We start from the raw sequence: 24,465 nt of genomic DNA on the forward strand, positions 1-24,465 counted from the left end.
CTTTGAATGAGCAGGATGCTCCCATATGCCAGTACTAATGCTCACAAGCTGAAAGTTCAACTTTTTTTCTTGGCATGGTAGCAACTTTAGAATAAACTAGATCAGTTCATAGATCAGCACAGATGTGCTACTGCCAGTACAAAAAATAAAAAAAGAAATAGAATCACTGTTTAAAGTACCTGGGAAACTGAAGCTTAAGGGTGGACTGCCATATCAACCTGACTGAAGGGATGCTTGATGGAGGAACGCTACTGAACTAAGAGGATTTATTTTAAGATATTTTTTTCTATGTTAAAATACAAAGTGAGGAAATTTACCTTCATTATCAGCTGTTTTAACATTTATAAGCTCAGGCCACAGAGAACCCTTAGTGTAATTTAATTTGATTTTCTGAACAATGCAGACCAGACCTGCATTGGTCTTCTGCTGCACTCTACCACCACCACGGAACTTGTGCTGCTGTCTGGAATCTGACTGAGGCGCTGTGTAACACTGAAGCTATCCACACTGAGACAGCGCATGGAAACAAAACAAGCTCAGGTATGGGAGTCCATTGGAATAGACAGGAAAGGAAAGACAAATGAGAATGGAGGAGTTTTTTGGTGTTGTTTTTGTTTTTTTTTAAAGGAAAGGGAGTAATAGGATGAAAAAGGTGATAAAAATATTGAGACAAGGACAATACAGAAGTCTTCAGTGAATTCCCTAGGAAATGAAATCCACACCCTTGAAACAAAACACTCAAATACACCGTTATTTATATACTTCCTATTGCCTCTGCACATACCAAAGTCATATATATAAGTTTGCTTTTTAGCTTAGAAGATGTTTATTCACTGTTTGAACCCAGGTAGAAACACTAAGCAACAACAGGAATCACTGCAGTTACAGTAGAAGAATGCCTCTTACCCTCTCCATGGCGTCTTGATTGTAAGACAAATAATACAGGCACATGGAGACCCCTGTTGCTGCCATGGAAGGACGAGGAATCTCCAGCAACTTTTGCACTCCTCCATGAGCAACAAACTCCGTTGCAAACTTGTTGTGCAGCAGCAATGATGCTAAATGCTGCAGAAGGATGAAAGTACATTAGACCGGAATTCTTCAAACTCATCAATTCTGTCCCCCGCCCCACAGAAAAACAAATGGCAGAAAAAGCAACTGCTCCATGTTTTGTCCACCTTATTTCCTCCTCCCAGTATATTTAACTGCTGAATGCAGTATTTATCCCAATGATAAAACCAAAAAAGGCACTATCACTTTGTTTTACATATCCTGCAAAAGAAACGCAAGAAAAGCAAAGCAACTCAGAAATTATCCAATAGGCCACCTTAAGTCTTCCTGTTCTTTTCATATTAACTCTCTCTTATCACTAAGAAATATTTAAATTTGTGTTCACGCTTTGTATACGTCATAATGCTGGAAAGAATAATTTTACAAAATGAAGTTTAAAGGCTACTGTTAAAACAGGAGTCTGCAGCTGCACTACACTTTAGTCTTTTGTATTACCAACACCTTAAGAGGAAACAGTAAGAACCATTGTAAACCCCACCCCACTCCCAAGTGAGGTAACCTACACCTTTTGTAGGAACGCTGCTCCTTGGAAATAAATTCTCAGACAAATGACAATGAAACAGAGAGAAAGATGACACTGAAGGACCAGAGGCAAAGAAGTTAGTGTGAAAGAGGGGAAGAACACACAGACAAATATAAGCTTGAAGAAGCTTATTTTGTGTGGGGTTTTGTACCTCAGGGAGGTAACCTAAAGACTCCTCACACAAAACTATTGTATTTCAGACATTAAGCTCAGATGCCATGCTGGGGCTTCTGGGAGTAAGACGCTTATGCTTTTTACTCTTCACAAATGTCCCTTGAGATGACAGGCAGTGAAACAACTCAGGAATGCCATCTAAGGGCAGCAGGAACACAAGCATTTGACAAAAAATGGAATTTTTATCGTCTTCAGATAGGCAGATGGCAGGTGGAATTAATGGCACTTCCTGCAAAATTAAGATCTTTTTACCCCCTCCTCCCTTTCTTTTTTTTGTAATTTTAAGTACTTGAGAGTTATGAAAAACCCACAACCCATTCAAGTTGAGTGAAAGCTAATTCAAATCCCAGGGAATCCTGCAAGATACACAAGCCTAAGGAAGGTGAGCATTTGCCTTTGACGCATGCAGCAGACATATATTTAACACTTTTACAATGTTCATGGTACATTTTATGCATTATGAAAGTAATTTACCTTAAGGGCTTCAAAAGTGAGCAGCACATCGTTGGTTCGCTTCAAATCAATGTAGTACATCATCAGCTCCCTTGATCCCAGCTGCATAAAGATGGGTAGTAGCTGAGAAAAATAAAAAGGGGAGACTAGCTGAATGTTTCATGGGAAATAAAAGGTCTGGTTTGGTTTTTACTCTCTCAAACCCCCAGTTTTCCCCTATTGGCAGATACCTGTTATGAGAGGTCAGTGGTAACCAGCTCCATCCATAGGAAGCAATAAAGGTTAACAGACCTCTTGTAATACATCTGCTGACTGCAGCAAGGTGCATGACAGCTGCCACACGGAAATCTTAAGACTCTCCTTCAAGTGCGGCTATGGCAAGTCCACACAGATACCACCCTGGCGATAGGTTCCACTTTCCATCTGTGCAAAGACAACTACCCAACTGAACAGAAAAAAGAGGAGAGCAGGGCAACAAACCAAACCCCTTCGCATAATTCTTTGTGTAACAGCTTTATAGTATTAATTCCTATTTTTATATCCTATTATTGCTGGCAGATGAAGCGATCCAGTCAGCATGCAGGGTATTAGGGGGATAATGGTTTCTTTTCCTCTCACAGAAGCAAGGCACACACACAACACGTATATCACAAAGCAAAACTGTTGCTTTGTTCTATTTCAAATTAAGTTAAACCACCTAAAAGAAGATTAGATAGAAATAAAGGTGGCTTGCAGACCTACGCTAACTTGAGTTTTATGGTAAGAAAAAAAAAAAAAAAAAACCACGGAGAAAGGAAACACACTTTGGTAAATCCAACAGTGCCCAACTACTTTGTCCATGTAAGTAACAACAGCTCTAAAAAGCATCTACATAACATTGGCACTGCCATTTCTCATCAGAACTACTGCAGAGGTTATACAAACAACTTCATCTAGAATTTCAAGTGCATTATTTCCTCAGACTTTTAATTGCAGGAGTCTATCACATCCCCCAGAGAAAACAGGAAAAATGCCTGTATTTCGAAGTGACTTGTCCTGTGTCATGTAAACAATCACCAAATTTAACAGAAACCAGAAATAAAATTCCTAGTCCCGTGCTCCAACTACTAGACCACATACCTGCTAGGTTTAGGTTTGAGTATTGCCAACCAAGTAACTCTCAAACTAATGACTTCATCAGTCTGAAAGTCATCAACAACTCAGGAAAGATTGCTGATCTTAATCATATCAGGAAACATCACAGAGGGATATAACAGTTCTGCAAATTTTTCCCCACAATACCACTCATAGTTTCATCAGGAGAATTCAAGCACAGAGTGCTTGCTCCCACCTTTGTATGCTCACCTCTTGATACTCCCCTAAGGGAGTCAAGTACTGAAGAATTAGCCTCTGCTCTATGGCAGGAGTCAAAGGGTAAAGTGTATAATTAGTGCCAATCACCCACGGGGACATTTCTGACCAGCTGCTGTTGGACAGTTCAACAAACATCCGCTCTGGTTCTGAAGCAGAGAAGCCCAGCTTTTGCTTGGCCTTCCGGAAGCCGTCTCTTTCATGCTGTTTCCCTGATTTGCTTTTTCTCAGTCCCCCATCATCTAGCTTCGTAGCAGAGTTTACTCTGCTACTGGTCTTGTGACCTGAATCAAGATGAAAGGAGATCTCCATATCACCAGGAACTTCCTCTTGCTCTCCATCTACTGCCATCTCCCCATAATCCATATCCACAGCCTCTTCATCTAGAGGCAACAAAGGATCTGATGGCACTTTCCGAGGGCTGGGACGCTTGTTTTCTTGTTTTGTAGTCATTTCAGTAACCTGTAACTCTCGTAGCCGTCGAAGCACCAAAGCCACCTGTTTCAGAAAAGAAGCATGCATGAGAACACACTTTTTGTTTTGATCATGCAACTCACATCAGCCATACTTTTTGTTTTTATCATACAACCAACTCCACAGCATAAAACGTCAAGCATGCTGTAGTGTACATTTGCCCAGAGAAATAATGATTTCAAAGTGAATAAGAAAACTCCAATCCTTTTTGCTACAGCTACTTTCATTCTAAAATATCAGCACCTAGTCTCCTGCATGAGCAGGAAGTGGCTTGAAAGCCATTAAGAGCAGATGAGCTACATTAGTGCTAACAGAACCGCAGTCTGCACCATCCTGCCATCATCTCTGCCTAGCCTAGAACAAAGGCAACTTTCCCTTTCAAAGCAGCAGCTTTTATACATTGCAGTTCCACAAAACCTAAGGTCATGCGTTTACTTTTAAAGGCCTTATCTGTGCAAGAATTAGAACTCACCTATGCTTTAACACACTGTATGCTGTCCTGGGAGACAAATTTGCCTATCCTACCTTCTTCCAAAAGTCATCTTAATTGCTGATTTGTCCTGGTTTCAGCTGGGGTAGAGTTAACTTTCTTTCTAGTAGTTGCTGTGTTTTCAGATTTGGTAGGAAAGGAATGTCAATAACGCATATTGTTCTAGTTGTTGCCAGGTGATGTTTATACTATTCAAGGACATTTTTCATCTTCCCATAGAAGCTGAGAAGGAGCATAGAGAGAACGATGGAATGGCCAATGGAATATTCCATACCATAGACATCATCCTTGGTATATAAATGGGGATTGGCTGGTGGGCTGGAATCCACGATCACCACTAGAAAGGAGCTGGGCAACCAATTCACAGGGTGGTGAGAGTGACTTGTGTTGTATTTTGCATAGTCTTTTACCATTATTATTATTGTTATTTTTCCTTTTCTGTTATTGTTCTAGTAAACCGTCTTTATCTCAACCCACAAGGTTTTTTCCCTTTCTTTTCCTCTCCTTTTCTACCTGCCCTTCTGGGGGAAGGGGGAGAACTGCATGAGCAGCTACGTGGTCCTGGCAGAGGTTAAACCATGACAACATCATACAGAATCAACAGTAAACTGGGGAAAAGATTAGAATAGAAGTAGATGCAATTTCATATTAAGTTGTCCCCATGTTGATTTACCTTTTACCTTTCATTTTAAAATCCCTGTCTGGTATGTAAATCACAACATGTGACAGTTACAGATGTAGAGCTTCTGAAAAGAAGCTTTAAGGAAGCAACGAACATAAGTCCCGTTAAAAAGTATAGTATTTGCCTTCTTAGGTTTCCATTGGCATTTTTAACACAACTGGTATAACAGAATAATCAGGCTGCATGCCCCAGCCTCGGCAAATGCACAGTCAAGAAAGGATGTAAAGCATGAGTTACTGACTCTTACAGATATTACTATAACCACTGTAAGGCCCATATACTAACTCATGGATGTGAGCTTCTCACCCAAAAAAACCAATAACAAAAAACCCTCCGTATCTGCCCTCTAAAAAACAAAAATGACCAAGAGATCATTACCAATTGTGAGTTCTCGTCCCTGTAATTTGCAGCAATATCTTGGTTTTCCATGGCTCCTCCTAATAGCCCTGTTGCATATGTTCTTAGCGGCTGATCAGCCTCTCGTGCCCACTTAAAGAGATTTTCAACTATGCCTTCCTAGAATGAAGAAAATAAGAAAGCAAATCCAACAGTTATATTTCATTTTTAACTTCTCAGTCACAGTAAAAGCATCTGTCATTAACAATTCTCCCTATATCTAGTAATGACTAGGCTAGATTTCCTACCAAACATGTAATGAATCAAAAATATCTGGAACCAAGATAAAAAATAAATCTAACATTTTAAGCTGCATAAAACTATTCCCAGGCATCAGATATCTGGAATTTACAGGATTTGCACACCTGTAAAAGTCTTCTGAAGTGTCCAGTCAACCTACTGCCTAGGAAGTAGCAAAACACTACAAGTATAAATTGATTAGTCAAAACAAACAAGGCCAAAGCTCCTGTCAGTTTCACTAATATAAATCTCCATCAGTTCAGTAGATTTCAAAGACACAGTGTTGAGCTTATACCTAGTAGAATGGAATTTGGCTAAATTTCTTATATTTCACTAAAAGCTTACTAGGGCTAAATTGAAAGGTCACTTAAATAAGCAAGCTACCTGGTGCCAGAGGAACTGTTTACACTAACAACTACTCACCAACCAAAAGAACAATTCTCAACATAGTCAGAAATACATAATGTTTGGAGAAGAGAGAAATGCATGCAAGTATACCAATGCGTACACATGTAAATGTTAAATATGGTTAGTATTATTAATAGTAACAAAATCAGCAGTGTTTGAACACTGCCAGGCAACTTTTCTTAACAAGGCTGGACAATTGTTAATTAAAAATTAAAACAATCAAGTAAAAAGACAATGGTTTAAAGTGAAAGACTCAATTTTTTCCTCCAAATCACTTCTGGATTTTGAAACTTCATAGAATCACGGAATGGTTTAGGTTGGAAGGGACCTCAAAGATCACCTGGTCCCAAACCCCCTGCTATGGGCAAGCACAACAGATTGCTCAAAGCCCCATCCAGCCTGGCCTGATTGGTCCTTCACAACTTCCCTGGTCAACTTGTTTCAGTGCCTCACCACCTTCATACAACAACACATCATTATCATGACAGGAATCTTGCACATAATTTGAATCATAGGTGCAATACAATAAAAGACCGGTTAAAAATAATAATTAATAGACATACACTTAAATGAGAAGTCTCAGCTTACAGATATTTAAAGAAAATTGCATTATTATTTAAATGCTCTTATGTCATAAAAAAACCCCAAACAAACAAAAAATGACTAAATGTGGAATACCTTAGCCGCTAGAGGACCTCTTTATGACCAGAACAGTACGCTCTTCAAAGGAATTTGTGAGCTATTCTACAGACTCCTACATCCAGGACCCCAAAGTGCCATAACAGAGCTCTACGTATTCTCAAGTCAAAAGAAAAAACGTTCTTAAGTGCGAGATTTAAAAATTCAATTTCAATTTACAGAAAGATAAAAAAAAAAGCTCTGAGAAAAAGCTATATCCTTCACATATAGGAAAGTATTGTTTTACTTTTAATTTTTTTCGATCAAAGTCTCACAGAATTACTTGTCTTTGGACAGATCACAAAGATCTCAAATAAAATTCAATCCTTCACAAAGGGAGCATGTTATTCTTTCCTTCGTATCCGTATTTTCATTAGTAAAGAAACTAATTTGGAACTTTATATAAAGCACTACCTGGTTTCCAAACTTAAAAAAAATACTACATTAATTTTTACAGATGAGGAAATTGAGGAGAAAGTTCGTTTCACTCCTGAGCCCCACTTTCAACCCTCTGTGCATTCCTTCAGAAAACCACATTTGTCAACATACAGAAGGCTGATTCAGCTGTCCATCACAGTTCCAGATAATCCCCACAAAGCATGTGGATTTTAGACTGCTTAGTTAAAGTATGACTTGCTTATCACTTAGCTCTAATAATGCTATCGCTCTGCTGTAGCTGGGGATTACTGGCTAAGACTCCTATAGCAAGTCCTCACATTCTATACAGCCTACTCCATTCACAGGTCTATGAAATAACAATTCAAAGTACAACATTTCCCAAAACATCACATTAAGTTCCAGCTCCTGGTTTGAATCAGTCCCGTTATGCCTTACAAGCTGTGAAATACCCAAGATTTGATCAGCTGAACAAGCCAACATCAAAAAGCCCCAAACTGTGAGTAAGATTGAATAGATTGTCTCCCAGAGGCAGGATTTGGTGGAGTACATAATACACCAAGCTTAAAAACCAAGCCTTAGTATAAATGATACCTTTTCCTGAAAAACAACAGCTGTTTCCAGTCCCGGCATGATATCCAGAAGAAGTCGGCAGGCAGCAGTGTTTAACGGAGGTTCTCTGCTTGTCATCACATAAGCATTCACTAGCTAGAGAAGATCAGGAACAGCATTGGTTTGAAATTCAACTCTGACCAAAACCAGTGCAGTGAAAGCCTTACAACTCCCACAGCGGCAAAACGATGAAGTAAGAAACGTCAGCATGTAAGCCCTGGATCTAAAGATGACTAGCCTTTAACTTGCTCCCTCCAGTGCCTCAGAAGTTGAAATTACTTTTCAGAGAAACAGAATTCCCCTCTGATCTGCTGTTCGCTGACTAAATATCTCTCTTGCATTGATTTGTAAAGACAAATGCCTAAAAAAAACCCCATATGACAGTTCAGTAACACTGCAAACATAAAAAGGTAATAGCTGAAAAAAATTAATATTAAAAAATGCACATTTTTAATGGCATCTATGTTTGCTTATTGCTTGCAGTTTAAGACCAAAAGCTACATGCAAGCAATCTGTCAGAATCCTCATAGCAATGTGTACACAGGTGCTTGCACAGAAGTGAGACTAAGAAAAATTCTAGCTATTAGCTCATGTTAGAGTATAGTAACACAAGAGGAAAGCCAGGCTCTTGCCTCTTAATCCTCTGCCTGAGTCTTCTACAGCTGACATACTCTACTGCTCCTACTGGCAGTCCAGCATTTCCAAGAAGTCAGAGACAAGGCATTGGAATTAGTGGTATTAATTTCCATTACAGAAATTAATGATACTTTTAAACTTGTATTAGAGTAGCTATATTTTCTTTAAAGAGAGTGATAAACCTTGAGACAAAACAATTCAATTGTTACTACACATATTCCAGCACTCCTGAACAGCTCATGAACTCCCCTTTCTTCGAGTCACTTTAACAGTGGCAAATGAGTCACACTTAAAACCATTTTAAAAACCACTGCTATGGAAGAGATAGTCCCTACACCAGTAAAATAAATAGTAAGTAAATACTGAGGTCAACCAGCACAGAGTAAACAAGAACCATAACAAGGTGTGAGGAATTGACAGATACAGTTCTCAGTGTAAACCTACCGCATTCATGAAATCATCATTCTTGAAAAGTATCCTCAGTAAGTGACCAAGCATGCACTCTGGGTCTGCCCGACCTGTGAGAGAAACAGGAAGAGACTTATCTACCTACCTCAAGATAGCAGTTCAGTATTAGTCTTGACATCTTTAAACTGACTGTGGAATACTCTAGTAGCAGGACCTTTCTCAGAAGAAAAATTACAGAAGAAATCATATGAAAAATTCACTCAACATTTTTTCTAGTAGGCATTACCTCCCTAGAATTCCTACCAGTCAAAGCACAACACATTCTAGTGGTCCAATAGTATTGACCTGTCATTTTTGCAGACAGTGAAGATGCAGACGCCATCTGCAGTAACTTGGAAATAAGTCATCTCCACAAAAAAATAATCTAAGGATAACAAGATAAAAAGCATCAGTGGCTGTATGTAACTATTCTAAAGCATTGCACTTAACTGCAAATTCAAGATAATCTGAGACAGACTGTCTTCTCTGTCCATCTAACATCTACTACTACACATTAACTACAACTTGTTAACATGATCATACCTTTATGCCATAAATCAGCCTCTGAAACACTCTTCCAAAACTCTATCCAGGGCCTTAAAATCTTTCAGCAAACATCAAAACTGCCAGATATCAGCACTACAGAACACAATTACCTATTGCAAAAGTAGTGTCAGATCTCGACCAGCAGTTTTAGCATTCGGGCTAAAAATTGCTTACTCTCAAATATGAAATATGAGGTACACATTGTGACAGAGTTGGTGCTGCCAAAACCATTCAGGACATCTTACCTGGGTGTCGGTCATCAAATGGGTCTGGATCCCCTTTGCGGTACTCTTCAGTCTCCTTCTCAATCAGCTCGGACATTCTGCAGAAAGAATGACAACAAATGAGCAGAATTCACACTCAGTCTTCTCCTAGTACACAGCTCCTCACAATAGCCTATCTGTCAAAGTACTATAAAACGGCTCATCAACTTCCATTTGAAGAGTATTCAGTGCTACCAGAGGATTTCAGACTGTTCACAATGGAGGGGTGAGAAAAAAGACTTGCCTCTAATCTCATCCTCCACACCATACTCCAAAATACACCAAACCCATATCAATGTCCCAGTGATGCATAAGCATGATGCTCTGGAGGGGCCAATACCTTTTATTTACTCAAGTTAGAATCGTGGTGATGTTCTACAACACATACTGTAGAAAACTAAATAAAGGGCTTGAGTAGTACTTGTCACCATCACATAGTCTCTTTTGCAGTACAGTAAGTTCTGAACAGGTGACTTGGTTCTCCTTCCTACTCATTCTGTGCAGGGGCAGCAGCTCAAACTGCTTACGCATTATTTTGTTACTTTTGCATATTAAATTTTAATAATAAAAACATTTACTATTTAATAAAGTATTGCGTAATCGCTATTCAGCTTATCCCATCAGCTCCATCAAAGCTCACCTTTTTAGCATGTGTCAGTTACCGCAATGGGTAAGACAAGCAAATACTCACCCAGTTCCAACAAACCTTCAAAATACATTAAATGCCCCTCTGTATCAGACAAAAATTGAAGGTTGTTTTGAAGTTATGCCTTCCCCTAAACTGAGAAGCAGCCTCAGCAGACACAAGAAATCCTATGCTCTAATTCATTTAGAATGAGCAGTAAGGGAATGAACTAGTATTTTTACTCAAACAAAATCAAGAAGATCTGATGTTCAAGCAATAATGTCATAGTCATCCACTTTCTCCATGAAGTGTTACAGCAGAAATCTATGCAGTTTGAGGTGAAATAAAGAGCAGTATTCAAAAAGCATTAGCAAATTAAATCTTATTTCCCTGGTATAAAACCTCCCTCCCTCCCCTCTACTGTGGTCTAGAGTAGGGTGCAGAACCTATGTGCTGCACAGCGTTTTAAAACAAGGTCTTAATACCTCAGGGTAGAGATCTAGGCAGAGTTATAGGGAAGGGAAAACTGCTAGAAGGCTGCAGTAATCTCTGGAAAAATATTTGTCTTTTGCAGGGGATTTCCCTTACAGAACACCACCGACTTCTGCTCCATTCCTGTTACTTTCCAGAAAATATCCTGTGTTCCCATGGACAATTAGAGGCAAAAACATACTTAGTTCTGCCTCTGTGAACTACACTGACTTACCAGTATGACAGAGGCTGATGTTATGAAGCCTGCCCAGACTGCAGGAACAGCAAATTAGCTTATCAGGAACGAGCAGAGAACTTTCCTGCTTGTCTCTGATCTGACAATTACCTTTCAGCAAACTGTTTATCCTGTGGGGTTCCAATATTTACTTTTAGTAAGCCTGAATGTGAAGAGATGCAAATTATGTCCCTTGCTAACAGGTGGCACAGCTTGAGCTCTCAGGAATTTTTGGCAAAAGCAAGTTACTTAAATACTCCACTGCCAGCTCCTCATTTTTTTTCCATGAGAACTAATAGCTTGAGGGGTGCCTGCTGACAGACAACGGGGACAACTGGAGTTGAGAAGCTGCACCCTAGACTTGTCAGGTCTTTCTAGGTGATAATCAGCATTTTGATTATGTGCCAGAAATGACAGACAAGCAGCATGGAAAGTGAGCATAACATTCTCATCAGTCCATCCTGTTTAGTTAGGCAGCCAAACAGCATGCCAGCTGAAGCTGCCGAGTGGTTTCAAGGGACGACAACATTATCACAGTCTAGATAAAACAGGGACGTGAATCACCAATTACAGGTTTTTTCGAGACAATTAGTCACAATTATTTGACCAAAATAAAATCACTACATTTTTAAAATTGACTTTCAAAAAGAAAAAAAAAATTATTTTGCTTATAATACCCTTCTTTTAACTAATGCATACAAAGGTGGTTTATGAAGTCACTTGAATGAATCTATCATATCAACAGCTTTGTCAATTCTCAGTTGAAGCAATAGGAGAGTCAAATAACTAACAAAGCTCATTCCTGCCTCATAATATAGCCACGTAGTACACAGGGCTTTAACAAAAATCAACTCACAAAACCACAAAACTTTTATTCAGGTTTCAAGATTTCCTTTGTTCAAGTGGCATTATAGTGGTTCTCCAGCCACTTCAGAGTTTGCAGGATCTACATTTTACATGGGGGTAGGAGTTCTTTCCCCCCACTTCTGACTATTTTTTTTTCCCTCTTTTACAACGGTCTTTGCAATCATGTTTGGAAAGTTAGTCAGATCTTCATTTTCATGTCACAAACTGAGCTGTTCTTGTCCTATTACTGTTGAAACACTCAGTAATGCCCCCTCACGTATGCTGCCTCAGCACCACATTTAACAGGCCCCCATCCACAAAGGGAAGTTCTCTTCCATTTAGCTCAGAAGGCGGAAGGAAGTAGAAAAACGTCACTCACCAACAAGCATGACCACAGCTTCCTCTGCCTTAAGTCTAAAACAATATGCAAGGGCACTATTCTGCCTCAGGACATCAGCTAACAAAAGCTCCAGTTGTTGAGGATTCCTACCATCTCTTCCAGCAAATTATTTTAAATCTATGCTGTACTTAAAACCCTCTACTCCAAACAGACATGTGGCGTTCATTGATACCTGAAGCACTGTAAATCCAACTTCTGCCACAGCCAGTAGATCCCTTTGCTATCTATCTTAAATAAATCTCTATTAGCCCCACTAAAGCCAAAATACCCAAGTTTCACCATCCATATCCACTCTGCCTGCCACACAGAAACCTTGGCGAACAAAAAGAGAGTTATCAGACTTGTCTGGGCATAAATAATGTAGGGAACTGAAGGAGCTGAGTTGGAGCAAGAAGTGCCAGAGTGTTATAAACACAAGAAAAGACATGTTTAACTTAAATTTCTTTATATTTCTTAGAATATAGTAAATTTCTGCTGTTTATGCCTGCAAAGAAAAAGCCTTGAAATTGCACATATGTTTCCTTCAAGACACAAATCAGACAATACACAAAGATACAGCGAAACATGTCTCATGATTTTCAAGAGACCTACTCATTTTCAAGTGTTTAGGATTGGCTTTCTGCTGCTCATCTCCCTCTTCTGCGCTGCTATTTTTGAAACATAGGAAGAACAGCAAAAAAGCCATGCCCACTAGGTGAGGCACAGTACAGATCTGTGCAAAGAAGCTCCAGCAGATTCCTGTTATTTCCACCCAGTGCCAGCTCAGAATCTGTGCACTGACTTGTCTGACCCAACAACAGAGAGCAGTACAGTACAGAAACCTGGACTGCTCTTAATGGACAAATGCAGTAGGTCCTTCTGCGTATACTAGGCAGGCCACAGGTCAGCCAGCAGAGCCATGAGGAGGAACTGGGTGGAATTTCTGTGAATCTCCTGTTAAAGTAAGAGTAATATCAGTTTACCCAAGAGAGGCCTGGCAGCTCGGGAAACCACAAATGCAATTGACAATTCAAATGTTTCTCTTGTAATAGAAGATGCCTTACAATTAATGGTGTTACCTGTACCTACACATCTCCTAAAAACAATTTATTGGTCCAGGGAATATTTTCCTCACACATACAATACAATGGCAGTGAATAAACATCCAGTTTGAAGAAAATTAATCAAATTTTAAAATTTCACTTAAAACATGCCCTATGAGCTTCAATAAAATCTTCTCAATATATAATCCCCTTGATTCATCCAAGAAGTTGCTCTCATCCTTTCATTTAATCTGACCAACGTTACTACAATCACAAACCCCACATCACCACTCTGATGAAACAACATTTTCATAGCTTTTGATCCTGATCTTCACCTGATCAAGGTGAAGATGCCAAAGTTATTTCAACTATTTAATGATTCCTCTGACTTCTATTATTTCAGAGAATTAAATTCATGTTTTAGAGACAGTCTGTGTAATATCTTTGCAATATACATTTCTTACCAAAAATTATGTGTATTTAAATACCACACTTCCAGTTCAACTTCCAGACCAAGAAAATGAATTGCCAACGGGTAATCAGGTATGTAAAAACCTCAAGCAAAAACATGGTAAAAGCTGCTGTCAAGTAATTTCAGATATTCAAATTTAGTAATTTATTTAATAGATCTTACCTGGTGAGAATAGGGACCATGTCTTGCCCGCTGCCATGTTCTTTCTCCCATTGCTCAAGCAAAGCAGTGAGTTCAGCCTTGGAGTCCACATGCCCAGATCCTGAAGTCATGGCTTAGCCTAAGGCAGAGGTAACAAGGAAAAAAAAAAAAAAAAAAAAGCTGAAAAATGAGCAAGAAATCCCACATTGAAATAATATAAATCCAAGATTACAAGTCATTTGGAAGAGACAAGTAAATACTCGGCATGGAGTGAGAAAGAGAAGATTATGTGACAGAATACTGCCGAACTTCACTTTAAAAGTTGGAAGTTTCTTTTTCTTTTTCGTCCTTTGCCTGAAGAATAAAGAACATGCACACACTTTGAAAACAAGTCTTAACTGGTGTATGACAACTCTGACCATGATGGGAAGTATGCACACCTAACCACAAGTGTGTTCAGTGCTGAAGCTTTTTAAAACTCTACCTCAATTCCATGAGCAGACCTGAGTTAGTCCTTTGCTGTTGCTCAGGGATTTCTCAAGAAACACCAAAGCTAGGGCAGCAAGATTATGACCAGTATCATTATTCTAGTTTAACACCCTCCAGACAGCTGTGAAAGTGCCGAGAATCATATTAGCTTCATGCTGCCAAGGAGGCAGAAGGTGGTGGCTCCGAGCAGCTGCAGGCAGTGGAAGGAGCACCAATAGAGCAGTAGTTGGGAAACAGAGCAGGTCGCTGCATCACTACTTCTTCAAGGCTTCCAAAAACAGTCAGTGGCTCGAGCAAGAAGACGACTGATCACAGGAGGCAGCACTGGAGCAATTACTTCAGGTTCATCAGCCTTTGCTTGCAAGACAACACCTGACAGAAGATCTATGTTCCCATCCTCAAAAGTGAGAACTCCCTACAGTACTGAGTGACTTGTTAAGGTACCATTTAATACCATTTAATGAAGGGAACTATCACTCTAGATTCTGTTTAAGCCTCTAAATTTCAAGGTGTCAATTTTTGCCAGTCTGATAACAATCTGCTAGAAATATTAACAGACCAAACTAGATCACAATCTGTCTCAAAACACTGCCGTGCCCTTTGTTTCCAATCTGACAGACTGCGATTGCTATGAAGAGTTGTAACTTCTGGAAAGACGAACACCAAATCTTAATTTATAAATTGACCTTGTATTGGAGATGGGGGAGAGAAATCAAAGCAAAATAAATTCCTTCACATCCAAAAATGCGCAAAAGTTTCCAGCATTTCATTAGCCATAACATGGCCAATATCCATCTGCGATGAGATTAAATATCCGTTTGCCATAACTGACCCAGAGAAAGAACCTTCCAAAACAATGTTAAATACAGATACTTTTAAGACAGTGACATACACATTAACGCCTGAAATAGATGTTCAGGAATCAGCCAAATGACAGACTATAAAGGGAGCCATAGGTCAACATAGATTACATTCTGAAATTCATTCTGAAAAACATTGCCATCTTTAACTGAGTGCTGGATACCTCTAATTTGCTTAAAACCTTTTCTCATTCAAGGAATGGATGAGCAACCCTACAGCCTACCTCCTGTCTCATACATGCTTCTGAATTTAATGTATTGTGACTGGTTAGTTAAATGGGAGACAAGTAAAGATTACCCAGCTGAAGATGAAACTGGCAGAAACAGCCCAAAATTCATCACCCAAAGACTCCTGAAAAATAAACCTGCACACACAAGACACCCAGTCTGAAGAACACCATTTTGATAAGTGCTACATGAAATGAGCATATGCTAACAAAAAACCCACCTAAGCATAAAGAAAGATGATGTTTTCTAAATGACAAGTAATTATGATTTTATCTAGAGCATTCATTATTCATTCATCACAGAACTAGACTGGGAAATTTGATGCAAATGCATAAATTGCTTTGGGAAAAACACTACCTAAATGCAGGCAACAAAACATGATGAGATTGTACATGCACACACCCCAAAACACCTTTGAAAAGAAAAACTATTCCAAGCTCATAAAGATCCATTCCCTTTTCATTAACTGAACAACACTTGCCAGCAGCACTTCTGAGCTTTTAAATTTCATAGATAAACATTCAGACAAATCTACTCTGAGCTTCAGAATGCAAGTGCTGTAACGGTACCTGCATTTAACCATTTCAGACATCTCCACCTTCATTCTCTAACTAAGGGATACAGAGAAAAGTGCCTTGTGACCCCAGACCTTGCAGGCTCTACCGCAATCTGAAGACAGTTTACTTCCCCTAACAACCCTTAATTATTCCAGCTAGAAAATAAGAAAAATCCATCAATACCTGCAACAGGTCAAAGTAGTTCCAGTCAGTAAGACCACAAGAACTGCTTACGTTGCCCTCTGCGACACCCGGTGCTATACCACAACTAAATGAAGACAGAAAAATCCCAGCTGTCCCTAAATCCCAGAGTACTATCTCGCTTAAAGCACATTATGGATCTAAATAACTACTGCTGACACACAACTATTGTCCTGAAATAAAGTTAAAACATAAACCCACCACCCTTTCTATAGGTACACAATGAAATTAAATGTCTCTCCAAGGCATCTCATCTATTCCGAACACTTATCCCTCCCCCAACCTATTCAAATAAATTTGACTACTCTACCTGGCACTGCAAAGAGCAGCAACAACAAAAATTACCTCAAAGCATCTACTTCCACAGTTCTCATGCTAATGCATGTTAGCAGTAAAATATATATGCATGGAATATCATGGCAGGTGAGTGACTTTTTAAATACAACAACCAAAGCAATTCCTACTGCGCTCACTTTTTTCAAGGATTCCATCTTAAATCAAAGTTAATAACTCTGCAGAAAGGACAAGATCATCAATGGTATGAACTGAACTGTAACTGTCAGAAACGTACCCAGCCTGTTGGAGAGGCAGGCCTGTGAGAGCAACTCTGACTTTCACTATTTCCCTTGGACAAGCTGGTGAACAAATTCAATCTTAAATTGCTCTGCAGGAACTAGCAGAACAGGGAGCAGCTATCTCATAGTGGATTTAATCCGGGAAGGGGGTAATTTTTTTTTTAAATAAGTTTTGAACTTATCATGGCCTACAACAGATTTCAATTATAATATCTTATAAGCTAAGGAATTAAATATTTTTTTCCAAACATTACCAAAATATCATATTTAGAATCAACAGAACTTGTATAAACAAAACATAAAGGATTTACTCAAAGGAATTGACTTTGAAAGACAAATATTTACAACCTTAACTATCACTCACTATGAACATTCCCACTGAAAATCCACATACGCGTGTGTCAGCACACAGTGGTATATGCAGTAGTGCTTTAATATTAAACACTACTTAGTATTGCAATACCATAGCAAAGGTTCCATGAGCATTTTACTCTTCTGAACTTAGATGTAAAAATTTGACAGAAAAGGGAAGTATTCAGACACAGATACCTAGAAGTCCCCACGTGTTCTTGAAATCTCAGACACCTTACTGCTTGCATCACTTAGACACCTCTGAACAAGGAGGAAATACAAGTCCCACTGACCTCTAACTGCAAACCTTGATAAGCACATGGTACAGTTCAAGCAATTCAGCTTCACCCTTTCCTTCCTCGACATATTTGAGCATCACACCGACTGCAACACTACTACAGGTCATTCGTGTATTGATTTTGTGTTGTGTTCATGAAAAGGATTACGAGGTTCTGAACACACTGACTCCAATACGGATATGCATTTTAAAGTATGAAACCTCTTAGGTGAAAAAAAAAAAAAATATCTATTTGTAATATCTGAAATCCAACAATTTGGTTATTTAGGAAACAAGTGCATAATCTGTACCTTAACAATTTCAATGGAAAATTAAAGAGCCATATAACAAAACCAAAAATCATACCTTTAGGAAAAAAACAATCAATTTTAATCAACTTTGTAGGAAGACTGCACGTTTAAATTCATATATGGACAAAAATTACAAGAAGATTTGTACATCCACATGTATAGAGCCAACTCAAATTCTAATAACTACACTTTGACCAAGCTTAAATAATAATGTTTCATATTGTTCCTATACATGACTCTAAGTATGGCTGAGGACATAACATAGATGAGAAGTCTAACATAATAGTATAACCCCATAAGGGAAAATTAAGAACTCATGAGTTGGAATCTAGTTAAACACACAGCAAGCAAATCAGCAAATCTGTATGTTCTTCCATATTTATGTCTTAACTCAAAGAATTATTTACTTAAAAATAAAAAATAAAAGCATCCCTCTTATCACCGTTATTCTTTAAATGGATGAGATACCAGACAACTATTTGCCTACACCTGTTGAGTCTGAAACAACCATGCCAAAGTTAATGCTGAAACATAATGAACTGTCAACACTGAAGTTCACTTGTGGAAGAAAGCATGCCACAAACTAACAAAATCTCTGCAATCTATGTGGGATAAAATCACGTTTTGGTACCATACACAAGGGAAGTCCTCGTTTGTTCGACTTCCCACTTTGACCCCTAGCAGAACCCCAATTTGGTGGTTACTACAGAACGTATTCCTAATGTTGTTTTAGACATTTGTTTAAAAAAAATAATCATTTTTTACAGTCAGAATATTTTTAAGGCCAGGGAAAACCAGGAATCTATTGAGTTTCCTGGAATTTCTGCTTTTACACAACAAACCTGGAACTACGTGCTGATCTGCCAGGACAAGCACTAAAAAGAAAAAAAAAAAAAAAAAAAAGGAACAAACTTCTGCTGCTGTTTACAAAGGACAGTACAAAAACAACGCTCCGTTTCAACATCCATTCCTCTTTACACGGCTGGAAAGAAAACGGAGAGCCCTCCCTCCCCAGAGGAGCACGGAGACTGGCTCCAGCGAGCGCTGCTCATGACAGCTCTGGCGGGGTCTCACAGGGCAGCACGCCCCCCGCCTGCAGGGACCAGCCGCCGGGGCCCAACGGGAGGAACGGCTGGCGCTGCCCGTTCCAACCGAAGGTTTAAAGGTTACCTAAGGCGGGGGGGGGGACCCCGGCTAAGCCGGAGACCCTCCCTTCCCGAGCAGGCCCGGCGGAGCCCCGCCGCAGGAGGAAGAAGAGCCCCGGAGGCGGGAGCGGGCCGGCCGCCGGAGGACCGGGGCGGGCGGGGCCGGCGCGGCGCAGGCCCGCCCCTCCTCCCCCCGCCGGCAGGCTGACAGGCCGCGGGGGGAACGAGGCGCAGCGCCCCGCTGCCCCTCGCCCCAGAGAGCGCCCCCTAGCGCGGGGGCGGGGCTCTCCCGCCAACCCGCCCTCCCCCGGCGGCTCCCTCAGGGCCTGAGGCGACCCCCTCCCCTTCCTCCCCCTGCCCGGCGAGGAGGCCGCGGCCGCCAACCGGCCCGGTCCGGGGGGAAGCGCGGTGGCGGCGCGGCGCGGCCCTCCCCCCCTTTCCCGGCCCGGCGCCCCGTACCTGCCCGATGCCCCGCTGGGTCGCCGCCACTGCCCCCCCGGCCCCTGCGCTCGGCCCCGCACACCCCGCGGCGGCCGCGATTGCTATGGCGGGCACACACTTTGCGCGTCACCACGCTTGGAAGCGGGGGGGAGGGGGGGGGGGGCGCGTCACGGCGCGCGAGGCGGTGTCGCGAGCCGCGGCGAGGGAGGGGGGAGGAGGAGGCGGCCGGAGCCTGGCGCTCAGCCTCCCGGGAAACGGAGTTCGCGCGAGGTGAGCGCTCTGCGCATGCGCCGGCTGGTTGGCTGTGCCGCAGGGGATCCTGGGAGTTGTATTTCCCGGCGAGCGCCGTCATTGCGCCCCCTCAGCGCAGTCCAGAGCAGCGCGGCTGCGGCGGCTCGTAGGCGAAGGGGTGCTCTCCTGGACGGGAGGCGAGGCTATTTACTCTGCTTCTTCCAGGCTGCCACAGAGGAGCCACCGAGCAGCGGCTGCCGGCCCTGATACCCAGGTGTCTGCCTCGATAGCGGTATAACGCTGGGCAGGACGCCATCCCATCCTCCTGCCCCGGCAGGGACCAATACCAGCCCTGTCTTTTTCTTTCTTTCTCACGTCCCGGTTGAGTGTTCACTTGCACATTCACAGGGCGTTTTAGTGACAGGGAGGCTTGAAGACGAGCTCAGATGATGAGCGTGCCTGCCTTCGCCCCCTCTGCAGAGCGGTTTCTTCTCATATGCAAGACAGGAATATCGTCCTACTTCTCCGCAGTTAAACGGGGACCGTTTTTGGCAGTGGAAGCCGAACACCACACCGGTGGGGAACACCCGCCTCCACCTCTGCTCTGGGCCATGCCCACCAGCAGGAACTGGAGACTGGACTGAAGGATTTGTCAGGCTGTGCTGAGCCTTTAGGGCAAGCTCCTCTTCCCACACCCCCACCCCTCCTCCCGGCTGCCAGCGTTCGTCCCCTCCCCAGTCCTGTCCTCTGACATCCCGCAGGAGAAAATACACGCATGCATGCAGGGAGAGAGAGTCTGTGTGCACAGAAACCATTCAGCATTGCGTCACCCCATCCCTGTTTACTTTGCGCATGCAAAGTCTTCCATTCCTCTGGGATTTTTTTCCTTGTCTGTGGGCTCTGCAGTGGGAGTAGCCCAGCTCTTTGGGGGCACTGTGTACTTAATAAATGGTAATAAGTTATTATTCTGCACTGTACCTTGCCCGTGGCATATTAAGCTACCTATGGAGAAGATCTACGCACTCTCAGCAAGGTTGTGGCTTCTAGGGGGAAGGAAGACCTAGAAGAGTACACTTCTCCCTCATGCCCCCACGGCTGGTTAGGGAATCAAAGGTATTAGACCTGCCTGCAGCATTATTATCCAAGGAAGAGCAGCACATCCACAGCTGCACCACCTTCTCCCCCTGCAAGGCACCTGGCAGCCTGTAGGCCAGCCACAGAGCCACTCAGGAGGGGGTTGCAGAGGTTAGCACTCCCATATCCTCATCACCTAAGTTCAAAGGGCTAAGAGCAAAATTAGTTTCCAGTTCTTGCCATATCTATGGTGCACTGGAGTTGGGGTCACTTCTCAGAGAAAGTGGGGTCCAGTCCCCAGGCTCACCTGAGCAGGTAAGGAGGCTTGGAGCCTGCTGCTTCGTTGCGAGAGTCTGGTACGGTGTCAGAATAGGACATCGTGCAGCTGCCGCCTGGAGCTCTGCCACAGCTTCCTATACAAGATGCCTGAAGTGCTCAGGCCTCCAGCTCCTGCATTTCCAGGCCTCAAGAGATGTCTGGGAAGGACTCAGTCTAACACCCTGGTTCCCCACAGGGCAGGTGAGAGTCCTACCGGCTTACTTTGCCGGAACAAGACAGCATGAGCTCTCCTTTAATTTGGCTTCTCTCTAAAAGCAGAGAAACCTCAGCTTGTGCTGCAGTCTTCCAGTAATTGCCCAGGTATTGGCAGAAGCTCTTCTCTTAAAAGAATGAATAAGAGTAAATAAGAGCAAACAGGGTCCTCCCTCTCAGGGAAAGGCTTCCTAAGCACTGGTACTGTTCCCAGCTGAGATGCTTCCTGCCCCTCAGTGTCCACACTAACCCCCTTTCTTACACTGCAACTGTATAAACCCCTGCCCCAGGCAGTGTTTGGATGGGTACGGATTCTGCTACCACACTTACAATATTGGACTGTGTCATGGTTTAACCCCAGCCGGCAGCTAGGACCAGGCAATCGCTCGCACAGTTCTCCCCTTTCTCCAGAAGGGTGAGGAGAAAAGGAGGGGAAAGGAAAAGGGAAAAAAAAACCTCATGGGTTGAGATAAAGACAGTGTAATAGAACAATAACAGAAAAGGAGAAATATTAATAATGATAAAAGAATATACAAGACACAAGTCACTCTGACCACCCAGTAAACTGGTGAATTGGCACCATCCTGAGCAGTGATTGTGAGTACCCTCCACCCCGGTTAACCCCATTTGTATACTGAGTGTGACGTCTATGGTATGGAACATTCCGTTGGCCATTCCATCATTCTGTCTATACTCCTTATCAGCATCTAGGGGAAGATGAAAAAAATCCTTGAAAAATATAAACATCACCTGTCAACAACTAAAACAATTAATTATTGTCATTCCTTTCATACCAAGTCTGAAACACAGCAACCACTAGGAAAAAAAATTAGTTCTATCCCAGTTGAAACCAGGACAAACTGAAGTCTTGATTAACTATAGGATAATGACTGCAGCGGTGAGAATCCTGCAGCAGAAATCCCCCTGAGCACTGGATGTAGCAAGTGAGCCCCCACCCCACCCCAACGCTGTGTTTCAATAGTGCAATTGAAGAAAAAAACCCAAAACATCGCTGTGGATTGCAGAGCAATAAAAACAAGAGGCCAACAGTACGCTCGCACCTCTTGTCCTGTGGGATCTTGTGGCAGAGAGAGAAGCCTGTGGTGTGCAAGGAGAGAAAGGTTCACCTCTGCGTGTTCACCTCCGCAGGTGGTGGAGCCAGAAAGACAACATACTTGCATGAGATGGTCAACTGATAGTAATGATGACTTAAGGCTAAATCGAAGTTTGAACTCCCTTGAACAAAATAACCACTTCTGTTCTCTCCATTGCTGCCATATCCCAAATCACCTCTCAATATTGTGATAAGATCGGCAATTTATAAGGAGAAGATAAAACCACTTCACCAGACTCTAATAAAGCTTCTAGACTTAAGGACAATTAATTGTAGAATTGAAGGAGGAACAGCACTGGTAAGAGGACCCAGGGAGATACAAGCTGTGTTCCAGAGGATGCCTGGAGTACAGCTAAGAGTGGAAGTATGTGGCTGGGATGCCTCACCTGCTCACAGCTGCTGACAAAGGCAGAGCGCCCCAGCCCCAGCCTTCAGGCAGCAGCTTCACCTTCTGCCTGAACGGACCTTTGCTCTGAGAATGAGAAAAAAATGTTTGTGATCAGGAAGCTCCCAATGTTCAGACAGACTCCTCACAAGTGGCTGGCCTACAAGCAGAAGAAGAACCCTTTAGGCTTTCAGGAGAGTTAATTGCTTACCTTGACCTCCAACACAGATCTACACTGACAAAGTTTATTGACTTCCTACACTTCACCTTTTATTAATTGCCCCATCTGCTTGTGGGAGTCAGTTTGCTCATCACCATGTTTCTACTTGTTTCTACCATGTTGTAGGGTAGCTGAGACAGTAACTACTGACTTAGCAGCTGCCAACCTCTGCAGCATAATTTTACTGCATGACTCATAGCAGGTGAGTAGTAAGTCCAGTAATAGAGTTCAGTCCCTTCTCAGCACTTGTGTGTATCATACTGCTGCTGCAACTGCACGCAGCACCCAGTTGGATTCCCTGGCAGCACCTAAGGAAGGGTACAATGCCAGGAACCGAACTTTTGGGAGGGTCTGAACCTGCCCTGCTAAGATGCTTGTAAACTGATGGGTGTTTCTTTACAACTCCCATGCCCCAGGGGACTGCAGAAACCGGGCGGGAGGTCAGACGTCTGGGGAGCTGCACCCGGGAACAGAGGACATTTTCCAGGGGTGCAGTTGAGGTCAGGCTGCCTGCACACCAGTTCAGCTGTGACACACTCCTCTGTGGAATGCTTTCCCCATTGCCATCCTGCCCATCACCTCCAGTTCCCAGGCATATCTGGGGAGTGAGCAGCAGACACAAAGCTCTCCCAGGAAGGCCTCAGCTCCAGCCCTGGTACCATCTATTGCTCTTCTAGCCTTGATCCGCCCAGATAGTTCAGAAGTTGTTTTATGAGCTGCAATGCAGTATGGTGTCAGCTAATATTTGCAATATCCCTCGTGCTGCAGGGGCTTTAAACGCTGTCTCGACTTCCCAACAGCACTTGCTTGCCATGTGTATAATGCCAAATTTTCACATGCAGTGCAAAAATATTGCTTGATGGATTAGATTATGGCCATGGGTGACAAGCAAGCCTGCAGCCAGCACACAACTGGCCTCCTCCAGTTTCTTTCCTACCTCTGTGAGAAGGCAGATACTACAGTTGAAAGAGGAGAGAAAAGAGATAGAAAGTGGGAGTAAACAGGGGAAAACAGTGCAGCGGGATCCTCCCTGCATGGACATAGAGCACAGTGCACAGGTTGCAGGCATTGCCACGGGTTACCTGCAATCCGGGTGACTGTGGGCAAACAGGGCCAAAATATGTGCACTCAGTGCTCACAATAAATGATGCGTGACAAGGGAATAGTCCAATCACTAGGTGGCACACCAGGATCATCACACCAGACCGGCATCCCCTTGGGAGCAGAGGAAAGAGGGCAAAATAGCCCAAAGTGCAAGTTAATATGCAATCATCTGGGGGTGATGTGGTTAGAAAGAGCCATTTGTGTGCACACACGTAGAGCAAAAACATGCAACAACTAGGTGAAGAAATAAAATGTAAAAGTGCAAAATGTGTACATTCAAACAAATTCAGTCTGTTCTGCTTTGCTATTTCTGAGTGACC

At 42.4% G+C, this 24,465-nt stretch overlaps 1 protein-coding gene across 1 annotated transcript in view; it reads right to left on the reverse strand.

Moving 5' to 3' along the window:
- The window catches only part of DCAF1 (DDB1 and CUL4 associated factor 1), a 54,178-nt gene extending 34,591 nt beyond the window's left edge, over positions 1–19,587 (reverse strand). Inside the window, exons 1-9 of the mRNA XM_082487955.1 lie at positions 19,505–19,587; positions 14,073–14,190; positions 9,822–9,898; positions 9,028–9,101; positions 7,930–8,043; positions 5,596–5,733; positions 3,566–4,069; positions 2,243–2,344; positions 907–1,065 (exon numbers count right to left, since the gene is read on the reverse strand). Coding sequence (XP_082344081.1) covers positions 907–1,065; positions 2,243–2,344; positions 3,566–4,069; positions 5,596–5,733; positions 7,930–8,043; positions 9,028–9,101; positions 9,822–9,898; positions 14,073–14,182 — 1,278 coding nt within the window. The 5' untranslated portion in view covers positions 14,183–14,190; positions 19,505–19,587. The remainder of the gene's footprint in view (positions 1–906; positions 1,066–2,242; positions 2,345–3,565; positions 4,070–5,595; positions 5,734–7,929; positions 8,044–9,027; positions 9,102–9,821; positions 9,899–14,072; positions 14,191–19,504) is intronic.
- Between the last annotated feature and the right edge of the window lie 4,878 nt (positions 19,588–24,465).

The sequence above is a fragment of the Vanellus vanellus genome (genome assembly GCF_965231255.1).
Source record: "Vanellus vanellus genome assembly, chromosome: 9".
NCBI classification, from domain to species: Eukaryota; Metazoa; Chordata; class Aves; order Charadriiformes; family Charadriidae; genus Vanellus; species Vanellus vanellus.